The sequence below is a fragment of the Etheostoma cragini genome, chromosome 23 (genome assembly GCF_013103735.1).
Source record: "Etheostoma cragini isolate CJK2018 chromosome 23, CSU_Ecrag_1.0, whole genome shotgun sequence".
NCBI classification, from domain to species: domain Eukaryota; kingdom Metazoa; phylum Chordata; class Actinopteri; order Perciformes; family Percidae; genus Etheostoma; species Etheostoma cragini.
Window position 1 is genome coordinate 4,824,191 of NC_048429.1, and position 20,437 is coordinate 4,844,627.

General features: G+C 38.6%; 2 protein-coding genes across 2 annotated transcripts; both read right to left on the reverse strand.

The window, feature by feature from the left end:
* Window positions 1-2,056: 2,056 nt before the first annotated feature.
* On the reverse strand, window positions 2,057-6,599 carry tigarb (TP53 induced glycolysis regulatory phosphatase b). Its single transcript, XM_034863630.1, has 6 exons — window positions 6,374-6,599; window positions 6,028-6,065; window positions 5,715-5,836; window positions 3,938-4,015; window positions 3,734-3,844; window positions 2,057-2,967 (listed from the first exon to the last, which is right to left on the reverse strand). Exons 1-6 carry the CDS (start codon window positions 6,403-6,405, stop codon window positions 2,572-2,574), a joined length of 777 nt encoding a protein of 258 aa, XP_034719521.1. The 5' UTR covers window positions 6,406-6,599; the 3' UTR covers window positions 2,057-2,571.
* A 956-nt stretch (window positions 6,600-7,555) lies between these two features.
* On the reverse strand, window positions 7,556-20,064 carry LOC117938769 (G1/S-specific cyclin-D2-like). The gene is made up of 5 exons (XM_034863628.1): window positions 19,636-20,064; window positions 18,552-18,767; window positions 15,431-15,590; window positions 12,115-12,263; window positions 7,556-10,356 (listed from the first exon to the last, which is right to left on the reverse strand). The coding sequence occupies exons 1-5, from the start codon at window positions 19,828-19,830 to the stop codon at window positions 10,192-10,194; spliced, it is 885 nt and encodes a 294-aa protein (XP_034719519.1). The 5' UTR covers window positions 19,831-20,064; the 3' UTR covers window positions 7,556-10,191.
* Window positions 20,065-20,437: the final 373 nt, after the last annotated feature.

Sequence of the window (20,437 nt, forward strand, 5' to 3'; positions counted from 1 at the left end):
ACTGATGATCAAGGCCTTGGTGGGCCTAAGCAATTCATGAAAAAAATACATATACACAAATATGCACACAGACAATTAAAAAAAATAATTAATTTGGCCAATGCCATAACTTACAAAGTATCATTATGTACTACATTATCCCACATTGACACTATTTTTCCACATTAGATCAATCCTACACACAATATCACAAAAGAGGACATTACAAAAAAGCTTCATATGAAATTATTCAGTTAAGCCGTTTGAGGACATTGTGTTAAGGTAATAAGTCCCAAACATCTCTCTCTGAAGAAGCCATTTAGTATAATTACCCCCTCTAAGAGGGTTTTTAACACACTCCCCCCCCCCCCCCCCCCCCCCCCCCAACATATACAGAGTATCAGCATCAACACACCTGTCTAGCATGATCAACTCAGTTTGTGTCCTAGTTTAACATGTCACTGTTTACTCTGGCATTATGCTTTGCGGATTGGAAACAGCTCAACAAGGTTGACACTGGTTTTCAGAGGAAAAGGTGAGGAGTTAAAATCCTCTGTGCTCCACTAACCAAGCCTCGACTGAACAGTAGCTCTGTTCCTTTGACATGCTCAACAGATGAGCAAGAAAGTCTCTTTTTAGCACTTCTGTTGACAGAATCTTAGTTTTTTCCTATTTCTGCTCTTTTCCAATCGACCGCCTTTTTCTTTTCCTGTTCAAAATGCTCGGCCCTGACCATCGTTGCAAAGCACATATAATTTAGGATTTTTTTTTTAACATACCATACTATATCTTTTTTGTGAATGTAACATACTATAAGATTACCTTTTTTCCAACATACTTTTTATGACATAAACTTAAACTTTATTCAACAAACTATAATATTACTTTTTATCACTTTTTTATACAAACTATACTATGACTTTTCGGGACATTTTTCAACATACTATACAACTTTTACAACAAACTATGTGACTTTTTTTATGACATACTATACTGACTTTTATGACTTCTTTGACATACTATACTATGGCTTTCTTATGACTTTTTTGACGTAGTGTACTATTATCTCTTATGAAATACCATACTTGGACTTTTTTAAATCATAGTATAGTATGTCAAAATAACTAAGAAATAAAGCCATAGTATAGAATGTTGAAAAAGTCATAGTATAGTATGTTAAAAAAAGAAATCATTAAAAGGACAGTATATAAAGTCATAGTATACTATGTCAAATAAATCATAGTACAGTATGTTTAAAAAAAAAGTCACAAGATAGTATTTCATAAAGTCATAAAATGTCATTATCCAGTAATCCAGTAAAGCTTCAGTTTAGTATGTCAAAAAAGTCAGTTGGTTATGTCAAAAATAATAATAAATAAGTCATAGTATAGTATGCCATAAATCTGTTACTAAAAAAGCATATGACATAAAAAGCCATAGTACAGTATGACATAAAAATGCACCCAAATAACAAATAAATATCAGTGTTGGAATGTTTAGGAAAATATTGTACATTTTACTTCACATTTATTTTTGACAGCTTTAGTCATAGTGCAGATTTAGATTAATACAAAACATAATTTAACAAATAATTTAAGATTATAGATTAAGCTAACATAAATATAATGTAATTAAAAATTAGCCCCACCTATAACAACTGCAATATTAAAGTGATGTCCACAGGGATACTTTCACTACTGGTACTTTACGTATACTGATGCTAATACTTTTACTTGATAAGATCTTAAATGCATTTACTTTTTTATTGTTAAACTGTAGCATTATTACTTTTACTTAAGAATATGTCTTCCACTACTGATAAATGCCATGAAACAGCACGTTAGAGACAGCTCCTTTCACTATTTTGTGTTACATTTTGTTGCGTCAGACAAGTTAAAGTGCATTTATGTTCAGTGAAAAGTCTACAATTTTTAGATTTTACCTTGCGGTATTAACATTAATAGATTAAACATTAAGAAATAGTGAGGCCATAACGGGCTGCTAGGCTCAGGCATTCAGTAAGAGGTTAAAAAGAGACTCAAAAAATTAAAAGAAATAAAACACATGGAATACCAGGTAGTTGGACGGATATAATAAAGGTAGTTTTACAGCATTTTCTAATATGTGAATCCTGTTTTTTTGGTTTCTTTTATCTATTTGTATGTATAGAACTTAACAAAAATTCTCTTTGTTGTATTGCACAAGTAAAATGAGCAGCATCTCAGAAGACAATACCTTGAAAATGTCACATACCGACAGTGTTCAATAAAACAATAAATAGTTCTGACTTTGGTATAACATGATAAAAGAGGCAATACAGTTACCAATATTAGAAATTAGACCCGTTCTAGGTCGGGAGGATGATGAAACAGTTTGATAATACACTACGGCACTCATAATGATCCACAGCAAAACGTTATGATTATATAGAAGACATAATTTACCATGCCCCTTGCCGTATTCAGTTCCGTGTGGTAACTTTGAGGTCTTTGCCTTTATTTTCCCTTAAGTTCTCATGATTGTTCCTGAAAGTGCACAGAAACAACACAGACGCAATACATAAAACATGTATCCCATTTCTTTCTCTTCACGCTATTTAGAAGCCGGGAGATTTTCTAGGTGATGCTTCCTGTTGGTGAAGAGGCAGCGGGAAGCAGAGAGGACCGGGCCGGACTCGGACTGGCTCAGGGTGAAAATGAAGCGACTGATGCCCGTGTTTGGACAGGGTGAAAACAGCTGGGACATCTTCACCCCAGCAGGCAGAGAACTCTTTAAGTCCTCTAGAAGGTGTTTCACGCCTACACGGATGTAAGCACCGTGGCTCACGACCAGAGCGTGGACCGGCACTCCCTGGAGACCATCATCAGCCAAGCCCACAGGAGCAACGTGTGAGGCGCTGGCTGCAGAGCCATCTGGTCTTGATCGGCAGTGTTCATCCAACATTTGCTTGAAGAGGACTTTAAGGAATTTTTTGAATCGCAGCTTCACCTGGAAACAAGGTGACAGTGAAACATAGCAGATTTTAGCGTGTTAAGCAACTATTAATTAGAAACTGTTTTGATTCTATTTTGAATTTTTATAAGTAAATATACAGTAAGTATATATACAAGTAATTTTTCAAGCAAAAGTGCCCAAAATCTCTGGTTGCAGCTTGTCCAATGTGAGGATTATCTACTTTTTATGGTTTTTTATCATTATAAAAAGGAATATATTTGGGTATTTTAACTGTTGGTTGGACAAAACAAGAGATTTGAAGACATTTATAGAAAGAAAAAAAAATGTGCATGAAAATAATTGCCAATTGTGGAATTGTGGAACATTCTCCTACATCAGAGGCTAGTATAACATTTAAAATTCATTGAATTAACTAAGAATGCATTGTTGTGAAGCGTCTTCCCAAATGAGGCTGTTTTATTTCACGAAAAGGTTGACGTTACAGATTGTAATTGAATAAAGACAACATGTAATAGCTAATTGTGCCTAGCACAATAGAAGAAAGTACCATAGAAAAGGTCCACACATTTAAGAAGAGTAGCTCAGGGTTTTCCACGTTAATCTTTGTAAACAATATTAATTGACTTTTACAACTTACCTGTCCAGAAACTGATTTTAAATGCACTATTAAAAATAGGCACCACATGGCGCTGTTGCACAAGCAATACTCTCTTGACCTTGAATTTTAATGCAAATACTCTCAACTTTTTAATGGTATCTTAAAATTGTGTCCAAATGATGAATCCTGTGTGTGACTCACCTGGTCTAAAGTCTCTCCTCCAGGAGGGGTGTAGTCACCACATGACTGGCCAGCAGCGTTGGCCATGTTCTTCAGTTCCTCTTTGGGACGACCTTCAGCAACACCGAAACCCTGCATCAACAAAACAACCACAACTTAGATCTCAGAAAGTAAACTTATGTAGTAGTAAATGTAAACCTTTAATATTTGGACGTAGTGTCGTACCCTCTCTCTGAGTAAAGGCTCCAAAACCATCTCTGTGCCCGAGCAGTGAGTGTTGTTCCTCAGAATAATTTCAGCTGTCTGATAGAAGAAATGTAATCTGGAAATTACTGACTCAATACATTTGTAAACGGCAAAAGAATCTGCCATGGACAGACTAAAAAGTCATCAATACACAGTCAGTCTCAGTGAAGCAAAGACCACAGAGACATGAATGTTCACACAACCATTTCATATCTGGAAGTCCTTTACAAGCATTCTGTTTTCTGTTTTCCCATCACAATCAGAAGAAAACAACATTTTACTGGTTTGAATGAAGAACTATTAGTTCCTGGTGGGACATAAACAAGCTAGATATGTATGTGTGTATGGGCAAGAAGTCTGAAGATCCAGCTGTCACACAATTTATAATAAGTGTCAATGCTCAGGTCCAAACATAGAGTTTCTTTTGCATTTAGGTAATGAACAGTACCTATTAGTTTAATGCAAATAATGTAAGCAAAAGTTGTATTTGTCAATGATCCCTTGCCCTGCATTACCTTTATCATTATTTTTTTCTTTAAACCAAAACACCTTAAGGCCTAGATGCCCTTGGTCAATTTCCAGTGTTATGGTCTAAGATCATTGTAGCCTTAAGATACTTTGAGGACCTGTACTGCTTTAGACCTATTGGGGTTAGGGTTAAAGTTAGGGTTAGGGTTAGGGTTGGGGCTAATGATAACGCAGCAGTGTGTTAAGATGTTGACAGCTAACTAAAGGAAAAATGTGAATCACTTGATCACAAATGTTACTTATGAAAGGCTGTTTTGCGCAATGGTAGTGTTGAAGAAAAAAAAATGATTTCATTAAACCAAATGAGAAGTTCCACTAACAAAATATAAAATATCACTAAATCACAGTACACGGACATGCCCTATACAGTATAAGATTAATAGTCTGTCATTATGTATGTAAACCTAATAAAATACTCTACTAGAATTTACCATCCATTAAAAAAACACTGTGGATACGAGGTTTAAAAAGATACGCCCGCCTGCTGTTATTCTTTGTTTTTTTTCTTACTGCCAAGAAATCCCATGAAAAGACAGAGACCAATTAGAACTTGTGTCTGTCTCTCAATACTTTGACTGTCCCACACCGTCTGTGACTCTCTGCCCCAAGCCCAGTCATACTCAAGATGTAAATCTTTAAAAATGATACACATATAAAAGTCACTTTTATAAAAGGTTATACAATAAAACAGCAGGGAACTGTAGTTCAAAGCCACCAGGAGTATGCAGTGCATTTGCTGGGAACTGTATTCGGCTGCGGGTAATTACACATTTGATTCTCTTGTTAGCATATCCAGCAAGAAGGTTTATGTGGGATTGCCTCAAAATAAACTACAGTGCCAAGGATTATGGTAATGAAGGAACATATCCCTCCGTCAACAGTGTGGCTCATTGATTGTTTTTTGTATCAGTTTTTTGGACACACTAATGGCACAGAGAAATAAGATGTAGACTAAGATGTTGACTACACAGACAACAGGTGTTACTAGGATCAATTCATGGACTTTGTTGACAAAAAAAGACAAATATACAATATCATCAGGCTTATCCTCTTAACAACACTAAACAAATACAATAACAAATCTTGATGGTCTTACAGTTCATTTAGTCAATATAAACCACTTATTTAGTCACTGTGCAAGTGGCAGGAGGGCAGGGATTTTCCTTTTTAGTCACCTAATCCGTGTGTAATATGCAGATGGTAGGCCAATTGTTATGGCCCGACTTACCTGTATGGCTCGTTGTAGGTTACTGGCAAACACATTGTTGAATGTGATGTCTCTGAGGTATTTTCCTACGGCCTCAGCCTGCTGAACACCTGTTTCTGACAAGGGTGTGTCAACACCTTGACCTAAAAAAACACGTGTTCAGTTTCTGCAGTGTTACTCTGTACAGTGGACATTAGTGTTATCAAGTTTATTCAAGTGTCATAGTTTTCTGTAACATGTAAGAATATGTTTAACGTTCAGCACCCACATGTTTGATCATAGCTCGCTGTATAACCTTAACATTAGCTAGCTAGTTGATTCAGACTTAACGTACCTTGCAGGAGCTTGTCTCTGTTGTACTGTGTTTCCCCACTGTGTAAAAGTACACCAATGACATATCAATGTATTTCACCGGTTACAAGTAGCTAGCTAAGTCTGTGTTAAAATGCACCGCTAACGTTAGCTAGCTAGCTAGGTTAGCTATATAAGAAAACTGAAACACAATGCAAACGTTAGCCTTAGTTACTTAACGTTAACTCTTGTTTCTGTTAACTAACGTTAAGACATTCTGGCGCCATGCTTAACCTTAATTACCACACTGACAGGACAGACGTCACGTTACCAATTAATTCGTCTTTAAGTCCTCACAGTTAACAAAAGGGAAATTAAACTTCACTTACTGTCGTATTAACGTCAGACTAAATGTAAACATTTTCAATAGCTGCTTTCGCTACTTTAGTGCTACTTCCTGGTTACGAATGTTTTTCTAGGACGGCCATAGAGGACGGCGAAGGCATCTCCCTCTGATTGGCTAGTACTCGTTGCCTGCTGTGGTTAGAACCGCCCATGGATAAGAGGATGCGCCTCTTACTCTCCTCACATTGGGCAGTGACACTCAACGGCGCTGGGCAAGCGGAGTGGGCTTGGTTGCCTTGGTTAGGGTCGGGACATCGTGGGCGAATCAGAGGCTGACAGAGTGGGGCGGAACGCCTCCTGGGATTAAAAAAAAAAAACTCGCTTCCCCCTTGGCTCAGTTCTCTAAATCTTTTAAACGGGCCTTTGTCGATCTGAAATGAAGACCGATTTGGCAACTGCTGTGGCAGAATACATTAACATTATATATATATACATACATACATACATACATGTACATATATGTATATGCATATATATACAGTATGCATAATTGCATACTGTATGCATATATGCATATATATACAGTATGCATAATTGCACATTTCTAATACAAATTTCGCTGCTCTTATTTTCCTCATTGTATATATCTTCTTATTTTCACTTTTTTTATGTTGTTTACTTGAATGTTATGTTTGTCTGTGGACCAAATTTGTTATAAATGTCTTGTCACCGTGGTATAGAGGGAAACGCAATTTCAATTTCTTTGTATGTTTTTGACATACATACATATACATATATATATATATATATATATATACATATACATATACATATATATATATATATATATATATATATATATACATATATATACATATATATACATATATATATATATATATATATATATATATATATACACACACACACATACATATATACATTGTTTCCTCTGATTAAGATAGATTTAGATCTATCTTTTAAGGTTATGGGGTTAGGTTTGTTTAAGTTTAGGTAACTTGTTTTTTACATTTTATTTATTTTCGGCTGCAGGCCTATGCACTGATGTGGATACTACAGTGTGAGGGCACACCACCTACTTGTCTACTGTATGTTTTCAGATGTTTAGGCGTCCTCTAGTGGCAAGAGTAAGGTAAGATCACCAAAGGCAAAGTCCTATTATTTCTAGAGACCTTAGACTGTAAAGAGGAAGTCAAACCAGTCAGTTGATTTTTAGCCAATTTATTGAGGAGAAATTGTCGAGGTACACTGTGTGGTTGCACATGGGGATAATGAAAAATCTGGAAAAACAACCACACTAAACAAAAACATTCTCATGGTTTAAACTTTCACTAAATGGGTACCTCAACAATGAACAATGTTTAAATGAACTGATTAACACGCAAATTATTATTTTTTTTTCTTTCTTGCATATATGAAATAACCCATTTTAAAGTAAAGGCACTTTTAACTGCTCAGTGCTCTGGCAGCACTTATTCGATTTAAAGAGAAGAAGCATCATCCTTCCTCTCATCTAAACAGAAAAAAATGAAACCCGTCCAACAAATTCTGAGTAAAACCGACGTGCGTGATGTGAAGTTTGATGAGGTATAGATGGGCTCTCGCTCTATCCGTCCAAATTAACCTGAGGTACACAAACATTACAAAGAAGCAGCAAGAATATGGTAGAATATAAAGTAAAAATACAAATGAAACAATAAAAAGAATAAAACATGCTAATCAAAAAGATTGGCAAAAACAAGTACTTCCAGTCCCGCACCAAACTGTTACGTTCCCTCCAGTACACATAGAAAAGCTAAGAAGACAAGTTATAGAACATTTCATAATATAGCAGCACACAAGTGAATTACAATACGGCATCTTTGTGTAAGACTAGAAAAGAAAAGCTTAATAGCAGCAAGAGAATCATGAGTATAATCTAGTTTTCTCACTTTGGAATTATCTTTCAAATTATACACAAAGCCTTTAAAAGCATTAACTTTTTTTCTGTTTAAAGCACTTTTTTGGTAAAACATTTGGCTTTTTGCACAACCAAACATGCATGAATACAATTTAGAAACATTTCTGTATATCATTTCTGCTAATTGGTTATCTAGTCACAACGTTTACAACATGTAAATCCCTACCTACCCATGTCTATAAAGGAGAAAACTCACTCAAAACTTCAGTTCAGAGAGCAGTTTACATTAAAAATAAAAAAAAGAGCAAAAACATGAACAAGAATATTTAGGACACAGTATGCGTGTAACTCTTTGAAAGAACTATTGGAAGGTTTTGGCTATGAATTAACAAAAATTCAAGTAAGGCGCACTGAATCCAAAAGAGTCTACAAGTGACTTGGATTTCCTTAGTTTATATACTATTATAACATCGATTATCCTACGTCTACTTACCTGTCGGGGCTTAGCTTTCAAGACAATGTGTATTACCCCATGGGAATCCAGCCCAGAAAAAAAAAAAAAAAAAAAAATCAAATAACTTACAGAAAACAGAAAAAAGACCCTAACAACCAACTGAACTCTCCATAACCACCATCCTCTTACTCCTCCTTAAGGAGTGCATTTTTAAAAGTGCATAAATAATATTCCATGTCGACCACTCAAAAAAGCTAATGGTGAAATTAATAACAGGAGAAACTGCAGCACAACTAATCTGGTCCCCGTCCTGTCGGACATCACTAAGGATTATTCTTCCTCCTGTGTGTCACTCAAGTATAGTGAAACTGCAGAAACATTACATAACTTCTTGCCAATTTCCTATCATTCATCAATCCAGACTTCTAGCATCCCCAACTTTCCACATGCATTTCTTTTCCAAAAAACCTTACAAAAACCCTTTTAACCTGCATACATTTCTTCTCAAACCTGGTAAAAAAAAAAAAAAAGAAACTTGCCAAATCTCCTTTTCCTCAAGTATCATGCATCAGTACTACCTAGCTGAGAATAAAATCACCTGCAAACCATCTACTAAACACTAACATGTAGGAGCTAGACTAAAAACAAAACGTAGCCTCACTGAACTCTACTACATGTAAATATTGTCCTATTGACATCCTCTACTGGTCTGTGGATATGGCAGTGAAATCAATACATTAATAACTGACCTTGTCCTCCGTGTTAACCTTTAACGGTAGCCACTGCTCCAGACCTCAAAGCCCCTCATGAACTTCCTCTGTGAGCAGGCCCAGCCCACTCCTGGCCAACACTTTTCAGCATAAATAGTAAGCAGTGCTTCAGGTGCACAGTATTATGGTTATAGTACGAGAGAGCAGCTAGCTACAGTAGCACTCCTGAAATCATGTGGGTTTAAATGCCATGTACTGTTTTATCCATTCCAAATACTACTAGGGGGTTTGCCTGCACATGTTAGGGAAACCCAGTACAAATGTGAATTGATAACTGCTCACTAAAGATGATAAAAGAGTAACATAACTAAATGCTAGCTAAATATACATTATCATATCTATTTTTACTAAGAAATATGTATATTTCATATAATAATGTTTTTTTTTCGAAGTATGAAAATATATTTAGGTTTCCATTCTGGGAAACCAAAAGGCACTATCAAGTTTTCAAGAATATTTTTTTTTTTTAAATAGCTTGTTTGATTACATGTGGCCCGTACAAAAAGGGAAAGTACACCCAAAAGGGTATGAATGGGGCAAAAAAAGGAGAAAAACTAAATAAAATCGTATTTTTCTAAAAGTTCATGGATTGTCACACCATCGCCCACGTGGTGCCTCAACACAGATACTGGCAGCTCATGCCTCCCTTGCTCCAGTTAGTTCATTGGTAAACAGGCATGAGTGGTGTATGTGTGCAAGTTGGGTGTTGATGGGAGTTCATAAGTTGACATCACGTACATCTGTGGGGGTGCTGGACTGGTCTTGCAGCTTCCTCGCCTTGTTGCCTGCTCTGACGCCAGTCTCTTGACCGTCCTGCTGGCCTTGCTGCAGGCTGGTGGTCAGCACACGCTCTATTTGCTCCTGGCACGCCCTAAGACAATCCTGGAACAAAAAGGGTCAGACGTTTGATACACATACACACAGTTCAGTTCCCCTATGCTACGGTTTATGTGCTATTAAGACAGGGTAGTCATTAAAACACCAACCAAACAACCCTCTAGAGACCAGGCTCATGCTTACTTTGTTCACTGTAATTATGAAAACAGGGTTTAATCTGTACACCTGTATGCAGACACTAGCGTGCAAAAACCTGGTATTTTAATGCAAGTTGTTTAACAGCTTTGGTCACATGCATTGCATACCAGCAGGGAATTATGTGCACTAAGGTAGGTGGTCCTGTCTGCATCATGACCAGAACAATGGGTACCAGCACACTCCAATACAGACAACACAGCCCAGCGAGGTACATGGTTGGCACAGGATCCCCTTCTGACACAAGACCTGTGCATGTCTGAGGTATAAATACAGGGAAGATGTGTAGGGGGAAGGCTCCTAAAGGATTCCCTTCCTCCACCCCTCTTTGGGTTTACAGCACGGTTAGTCCCTTGTGGAGGTCTAGAGGAAATGGCTTTGACCTACTGCACCCTGAACCTTGGCGTTTGGGTATAAAACAGAATATAGGACAGTGGGACCGGATGTTTCAGGTCAACTTCCCTTGTAAAAGGGGATCCTGTCTCTCTGTCTGCATCCCACTGCAGGTCTGTGTGGAAGATGTGGGAGGTCTGGATCACTGAGCCGGCTGCAGGACTCTTAAAAGAATGAACCAAGGCTCGCAAAGAGGCCAACATTCCTTTGAAATGTACGGATAATTGGAACCTGATGGGCTGCAGTCAGAGGGCCTGTTGTGACGGCTAGGTTTTCGGGTCCCTCGTCGCCGTGGCAACGTAACCGCAAGCTAAGAGGCAAACCGTGTTGTTCCTGTGGCCCATTGGCAGTGGCCTTTTAGGATTTCTTTGCTTCTGGTTCATTGAAATAACAATGTTACACTGTGACAAAGGAAACCACACGCTGGGATAAATATTTATAAGTATTCTTTTTTTTAAGTTAGTGTGATTTCTGTGCAGTAGCGAAAAAAACTGACCCCACTGATCAAATGTATATAAACTCATTACGATGACATTCATAGTATTTAAATTGTTAGGATCTAATATAAGGTATTAAAGTCTATAGAGGCCCATTCACTCCCATTGTACTTATAACACGTACATACAGCAGAAACGTTCAGATTTTAAAATGCTCAGTATTGTCCAATATACGATTTATATCTCAATTCACTCCTACTGCATCTACAATTCTGCAAAAACATTAAAGTCAAAAAGTTGTCATACATTTATAAAGTAATCTAAAATGTTCTAAGGTGTTGTTCTAAAGGTATGCGTACTGGTCAGATTTCTTTACCGGCCCTTTGCTCTAGAAAAGGTGCCTCTTGACTTGATTACGAACATATTCCTCCACCAGGAGGGGCACGCAGCTAAAGTGGGAGACATGCAGAGAAATTGCATGTGTCCTACCACAAGAATTTGGGCTCTGAGTTTTAAGAAGACATTCCCTCTGCCGCTGCTCTTTATAGCAGCAGTCTGGCTCCACAGCCAAGAGCCAAACACTCGCTCTCCATCTCTCTCCATGAAAAGTAAATAGCTTCAATCTGCCACTGCTTAAGTCATCACTGTTGTTTACTAAAGGGCCTTCTATTCTGCTGTGAGATGTTGCAATGATTATTATTAACAATACATTGTAATGTAGCAATAAAACTATGGAGTAATTGCTTTTGGTATACATGTCCTTCACCGTTGTACTCACCATCTCGGTGTTTGTGATCTTGGCCAGCAGGTCTGTCAGGTTGTCTCGACTCAGCCTCTGGTCACTGTGGTCCAGCTGCAGGCCACAGACAGCAGCTCCCAGGCTGCCAGTGGCGATCATAGAAGGAGGGTTCATGGCAAGGCGATCATCTGGCAAGAAAATAGGAAGGAGTATTATTGTGCATTGTGTGTGTATTAGTCGAGCAGCAGCTTTAGGCCACAGTGACGTACAGAAACCACATTTCAATCTGTGACACAAAGAGCATCATCACTTAAAATCAGCCCAGAGGAAGTACTGTATGAGATGCAGGAGAGTCGCAACCATTTGAATCATCACCAATTTGCATTCGCCACAGCTGAACCCGACTTTCCCACAGTGTAAATTTCAACAGATCAAGCTGCACAGTGTAACGTGGGTGGGTCTCTTCATAGAAACATAAGCTCTGATTAGAAAAGCAGAGTAGGAATCCTCCTACTCGCTGTGCAATGAGTTACAGGATCGACTCCCTCCGGTACATATCGGAGTCTAAAGGCTTAAGCGACAACATGCCTAAATGGAGGAGGCGGAAGAGGAGGCAGCCAAGGAGAGTACACCTCCGCAAGTACTGAGCTAAAGCTGCTGTAGAACAGCTCATGATGTGGCTGTGAATGAAACCATCAACTCTCACCTTAACAGTTATTCATGACTTTGTAAAAACATACACACCGACTTTTTAAAGCCAAGTTGAGTGTTATCTGTACGCATTTTGAGCGTGTGTGTTTACAGCGGGCGGACACTTACACGCCATTTTAACGGGAGAGGAAATCGACGATTGAGTTTAGGAAACGTGACATGCGGGTTGGGTTTAGGAAAAGAAGAACAGAGTTGGCTTCATAGGAAACGTGACACGATTCCCAGTCTCGTGGGTGAAAGCTCTGTGTTCTACCCATCTACCACGCTGACCAACCTCCCTATGCAGATTTTCCACCTTCCATACTACTCGCTACTGCCTAAATTGACAGGCTATCACAAAACGGCATCTTGACAACATGCCAATAATGGCATACAAATTGTCGTATATACGCCATTTCATGAGATTAGTCTGCTATCTGACCACTAGGAGTCTAACAGTTTCCTCATAAAACCTTTTTTACAAAGCTGATAACAGAAACGTTTTTGGAGGAATTGAGAGAACTGGTCTGTGAAACACAGAAGTGAAATGAACAAATATAGATCGATAGCTAGATAGATTGTTGTTGTGCCTGCGATTTATTTTTCAGTTGATCAAACAAATCAAGTTAATCTATTTACTTATAGTTGTGAGTATTTTATGTACACCTCGAGTTGTTGAACAACTCTGAGTCTTAGGAGCACATTTGTGGTTTGATGGATAATTTAGCAGTTCATAACATAAGCGTTTAATTGAACTCCAGTGTTAAGCTGCCAGTATGCTTCTTCAGACAAGAATGCTTGTCAGACAGGCTAATAGCTTTAGAAACCTACTCTCTCCACACCTTTCTCTAGCTAGCTCTGGCTTTATTCCTTTATTTTTAAAGAATATTTTTTGGTGCATTTTTGGCCATTAATTGACATGACAGCTGAAGGAAAGGGGTAGAGAGAGGAGGGGGGATGAAGGGCTGCAGGTCGAACTCGAACCAAAGCGGTCAGGACTGAGCATTAGTACATTGGGTGCAAGCTTAACCAGGTGCTTTCGTTCTTGACAGAACTATTACTCTCATTTTTAGTGTGTACAATCAAGTGCAGTACTATGAAAATGTGCAGCATTATTCCCATATTAAAACAATATTGTGTTTGTATTGAGAGTGGTGGAACAACTATAAACACTTTGCAACTTCTTTCCTTCACTCTTTATATTATTGAGCTACTGTGAAAAGTAAATCTCCCCGGTGTGGGATTAAAAAAAGTGTTATATTTCCCGAATGAAGTTGGGAAAAGTTAGAACAGACACACACACACACACACACACACACACACACACCCACTACCCTTATTTTTTTAGGGGTTTCTCGCAACTCAGCCAGTTAGGAGTTACTTTAGTTTTAGGATGTTTTGGGAATATAGCCCCGGGAGGCTCTTTCACTGTTACAATAGACAGGTTTTTACGGTCTAAGCACATGGAGATGACCAGTCCTCAAAACTTGCTATACACAATTGTTAATTGCTGAACAAGTCAACCCAGCACATAGCTCTAGCCCAATGCAAACCAGTCGTGGTGGCCTGATAGCTTTGATTAAACCCTGGAGAGCAACCGCCTGCTTCACTACGCCCATCTTCTCCTCCAGGGACCAGCTGTCCATAGGAGGAGCTCCTCCATCATAAGAATAACATCTCAACTCCATATAAATCTCCAAACATTTACATTACTGCACAACCACGGCAGGCCTTTTTTTTGCTTCCACTGCGGCTACTTTGTGCTTGGCTATAACCAGCTGCTTATGAATAGCAGAGGTGACCACTGAAACACACCCAAATACCAAAAAAGTGTGACACTAAAACTGTGCTAAATGGAGCATGAAACTCATTGAAGGAGCCTATGGTTCCAATAACTAGATTCTCGTAAACAATTTCTTAATGGCCAGATCTGAACACACTGGCATTTGTGAGGAATTCAAGTGCACTAAAGTGTCCTCTTTTGTTTTATTTCTTTTATTGAATAAGCTGAATTAGCTGGTGGCAGATGAAAGACATCCTAGTGACAGAGTAGTGCTGTATTTTATGTGCATTAGGTTATCCCGGAGTCCAGGATATGAAAATATTAGAGGGATTCCTAGTATAGGCAAAGGAATGCCATGGAAATTCACGTAAGGGAGAGGCCTAAAGGGCCATCTGAGTTTGTGCTTCTCCAGAGCGTAAATGGTTTATTTTGGACATGAGGCTCAGATGGGAGTAGGATCACTGCCCTGACTTTTAAACCTGGAAGCTGCCCTGTCAACAAACAATACAGGGAGAGTTAAACTGCAACTGAGTCATAAAGCACAAAATACAGTAAGAGATAACTGCGATCATTAACCATGTACTTGGTTCATCAAAACACACCACTGATAAAACTTCTCCCAGACATTTAGAAGATAAATGTGGAAATGACAACTTCAAGAGGCTTTAAAGGAAAAGGCCTACTACAGGCTGAGACTAGAAAGTGGATGAGGCTGCCAGTAGAGTATGCTGAGAACAGAAAGAGGCCACAGATGACTCACGATGTGAGAATGTTTGTGTAGGAATATTCTGCTGGATGTGGGAATCACAAGGCAGCAAAGTGAGCGTGCAAGTGAGCAAATGAAACAGAAAAGGCTAATAAGGTGATATGCAGCTGTGTTACCTGTGGCACAGAGGGCAATGAATGTCTGCGTGTGTTTGCGGACCATTGGCAGCTTGTCTTTTGGAAGGGGCAGCCTGCGTATGATGTGCTCTATAAAATCATTGGGGATGACTGAGGCCATGTTCCACTTCAACTTTCCAAGGACAACCAGCTCCCAGTCCTGAAATGCAGAGAAAAATAATATAAACACAAGTGTCATTGAGTTCAGATTCAGTCTCTTGGCTAACTCTACTCAGAGGGTTAAATGGCGTGCTTCCATGCCTCCATTGACCATGAAAAAGATCACAGTCTGTCCCTATTTCCAGAGGAAATGGTTCTGTAAGAAGAGTAACATTTCTTCACTTTATCTCTCCTCGCTGTATCTTATTATCTGCGTGCCTCTCATTCCTCACATCCTTTGTGTTCATATCGCCGGCATGTGACAAGCTTTGCCCTGCCAATGAGATAGCTAGCCCCTTCCTTCCTGTCACAAGCCTCAAACAGCAACAATGAGTTTGCCCTGCACAGAGCTGACTCTTCATCCAGTCAGCCTTTGCAACAGCAAGAAAGGTGGAGCATTTCATGATATAATTTCCTGTGTGTTGAGTTGACCTAAACAATTCTAAAAGGGAGAAGGTAACTTAAGTATTAATAGAAAAAAAACACACAAGACGTAAAAATGTGCACCAATATGCTGACATTCACAAATGTGTACAGACCTCAGATTAGTGAAAACCAACCAGGACTGACAAATGTTAAGCACAAATATTTGGTTATGAAAAGCAGAGACAGATCATTGTCATTATCAGGAGCGATACTCTCCATGGAGAACTTATTTTTTCCAGTTAACAAAATAACAAGTGACACCAGCCAATCCAAGGGCTTGCCACGGGGTTTCTATAAGTCTTGCTAAGTTAATTCACTGATGACATTTTCTTTAGACCTCCACAAGTAATGATATGGGATTTGAAGACACACTCCCAAATCGTGCTAAGCATTGTGCTCTAGGGCATTCACAAACTGCAGTACATATTTTTAATCCTTTCTATGTGTCCTGTTTTACATTTAAAAAACTAAAAATCTTGATTTAATCTCTACATTTCTCATCAATCCTACTCAATGTTCCAAATAAAAGTCCTACTGCCGTAAAGCATCACAGAGGGACACTAAAGATTTTCTGACATTCCTTATCTTGGTCCTCCATGACCTTACATCTATTGTTATTTCACAGTATGAAGACAATGATGTCGGCCACATGCAGAGTACTTATCAAAGTCCCTGTTACCTACGAGGAACCCTCTAGAAGGTGACAGCCCCGTTACATTACCGAGTACAGCTTCTTGCTTGCATTTCCTTTTATTTTAACACATATACTGTATGTAGATGAAAAAAGAAAAACAAGGCTGACTTAAAGACTAACTTAAGTGTATTTAAGTAATCCAAGTGAATATAAAGTTATGATAACATTAATAAAAAGGGAAACTCAGTAAAAGCCACTAAACTGGTTGACACTATGAGACCTTTCTTACACTGATAAATAAATGCTGATGAATTAAACTCCTCTGCTCTATGGAGAAGCGTCACCTAAAAAGCGAATTAAGTAAACACTGAAACCTCAACACCGACAGGGACAGTCCCCCCACCCCGTTTACACGGGTTTCCTGTACATAACCTGCCACACACATTTAGCAACTTATTTTAGCCCTGATAGAAATTGTCGATTGAGATGAGCGGGACGGAGGCTTGCTGTCGGTGCGCTCACTTCCTGGACAGCTGCCCCCGACACAACCACCCCTCCACCCCCTTAAATCTCTCTCTTCCAGCTGAAGCAGCATAAGACTGTTCATTATAAGGAAGAGCTGCAACATCTTTGACTGGCTCTGACGGCCTTCTCTGTGCATCCTGTCAGGATATCCAGGAATCTGGAGTCTTAAAGAGCATCAAATAGGACGAATGTCATTTCCCTCAACAGCTGCAGGCAACACAGGAGGATGTATAGAGCGTGTGGAGCCATTTGGTTGAAATAAGAAGCCATTTTGCCAAACATTACCTGTTCACAGCTTTTTACGTGGGAGGATTTACTGCTTTACCTTATGGCTGGAACTAATGATCATTTTGTCAATTCACCGTTTCGTATATAAAATATGTAGCAATTAATTTGTTGTCTGTATATTCTTATTTTTTCTGAACATTAGTCCAAATATATGTAAATATATACAGTTTACCAACACTTAAGAAAAGGAAAGCTGCAAATTCTCACATTGTAGAGCCTAAAACCAGAGAATTCTTGGCACTTTTGGTTGAAGAATTACTGAAAAGATTAATTATTTTGTGGATCAACTGATCACCTCAGCTCTGCTTCTCGTCATGTTAGCTTTGTGATGGTAACCCGAATATCTCAGAATCATGGAACTCCTGAACACCTCCTGTACAGGTCCATTACAGTGGAGCAAAATTAATCTGCCAATGAGTACTGTGATAAGGTAGAAAGCTCCAGAACAAGCTTGTTTGTTGATCTTGAGTGCAGATTGTTTGTGGTGTTTGCACTGGTGGTTGAATAAAACTTGGGCATTATAAAATGGTCATGACCACTCTATACAATTCTGACATGTTATAGATCAAATAATTGAGAAAACTATTGACAATAAAATAATCCTTAATTACAGCTCTAATCTGGTATCTACTTTGCTTTTAAAAAAACAACAGCTAAAGATTGTTAAGATAATTAAATCAGCCTCATGTTTGTGAGAAAGAGTAAAAACGATTCTTGTAAATGCCATAAAGAGATATACTCCTCTTGTTTATTACTTCTATAGATATGTGGAGGTAAGCTTAAAGAGCATTGTGGCTCCTTATTTTTAGAATAAACCTTTCTATACCTACATGAACTACAGAGCAAATACATGTACTGCAAGAGATCCAAATTCTATACTGCATAACTGGCACTAGATGGCATCCCACGCCTCTTCAGTCCACATGGATCCGAAGAAAGGATGTGTCTGTATTGTGAACAGCTCCACTTATCAGTAAAATAGGATACTGCTAGTGCAGCCAATTTAAATATTAGCACTATAAAATCATGACAGTGTATTTTTATGCTCTTGTGAAGGGGGCAATGAATTTTAAAATCTCCAGTTCTTACCAGCAGTTCCCGTGGTGTGATGGAGTTGTCTGTGTACATGCAAAGTTTTTCTGCTGATAGCTGCCTGCAGTCTTTTAACTTGGAGGCCAGGAATATGCACACAGCTCCCAACAGCTGCAAATAACTCTTTCTTGTGGGCATCACTGCTAAAAATCTGTCTAAATAATTGATTGCTAAAGGGAAGACGTCTTCATTACTCTTCTCCTCTTCACACACCTAAAATGAGACAGAAATGGAACAGAAAAATGAGTAGCTGGAAATTAATAAAAATGTTAACTAAAAGAATACTTTAGCTTTGAAGCAAAGGAGCAGATAAAGATGGGGGGAGGGGGGCGTCTGGGTTGCAGAAGAACGTGATTTTTCCATGCTATTGTTGTCTTAAGGTTAAAAGGTTAAATCCCTAATTTCCATATCACTTAGCAAAGCCAGGGCATGGCAGAAACAAATTAGTTCAATAGGAAGTCGTTGAGCAAAACGTCGCCATACAACTCCTCTTCCTTGTTGGGGCTTGTCTCTTTAAAAAATATGTAAAAATGAAAATATATCATCGAGAAACTTTACAGCGCGTGCACAATGTTAACAAAGTGCGTTAAAATAGTTTCTGACAGTTACAAAAAAATGAATTATGCTAACATGAAGTGATTTGTATCTTCAAAATGAAAGTGGTTTTGCATGCACGTTGCCCGACCAAAGGCAACGAGGTTGAGCCATTTACAAAAATTAATAATAATTATTACAAATGGTAACTGTCGGTTTTTCGATAATGTAAATTAAGATTAACTTCCCCTCTCACGCGTGAGCTAGCTAGTTAGCAAAAAGCACCAACTTTGTAACTGTTAATCAATGTCAATATCTAGCTAGGCTATTTCTTTGAAGCTGAATTTTCTTCGTGGTGGAATTTCCGACTCTCCCACGCCTTGGGTTAGTCATTCTCGTTCAATTGTCAAATAGGTTAACATCCATGACAACTCTCTGAACTAACACACACAGTTTATGAGCCAAAATTAGCTGTTGTGTGTCAACATCCAACAACAAAATAATAGCTAAAGCAGTTAGCTTATCAATGCATAAAATACCCACAAACCTCGTGCATCCAACCTGCAACCATTCGTCTCATATAAGGCTGAATATCCTTCTGGACCCGCTGGAAATAAGAGCATTGAGGTAAAAACCTGTCCTCAATTGTTAATAAACTTTGCAATACTCTGTCATCATAGAGAATAATCGGGTCAGGCTGGGCTCTAACGGGTATGTCCGACTCCAGGCAATAAAGCTCCATGACTCGGCCCCCTTCTCCCCCCCTCCACTTTTTTTGTTGGTTTTTTTGTGGCTAAATAACACAAATAAAAAATAAATATTGTCACGATATTGTCGACAGCGGACAAGAAGAGAAGGAGGGGAAGAGCCCAGGATAAAGCATGAGGCTGAGACTGCTGGGTATGCTCCAGTCCCACTGCCTCTCAGCTTTGCTTCTGCGATCTGCGATGCCTGCTCAGAGTGAAACCGGACACAACGACGACGACATCCGGCTACAGCTTTCAAAATAAAAGCCGATGTGGCAGAAACCACACAAACCCCTCTCTGCTCCCCTAGGAACTGTTTGCTTGCCCTACTTTCTTAACAATAGCCTAGGTCTACTTTTAACAATAGGTCTACTTTTAACAGACTCGAGGTCGACAGTCCGAACATGACGTAGGCCTAGGTCTTATTTTAGAATAGAGCTAGACTAGTTTGTAGAGAATTTGAACTACTAGTAGGCAACTAATAATAATAATAATAATAATAATAATTACCTATTATTAATACTATTATTATTATTATATAATCATTGTCATCATATCATCATCATCATCATAATATATGATCATAATAGAAATGTAAAATAT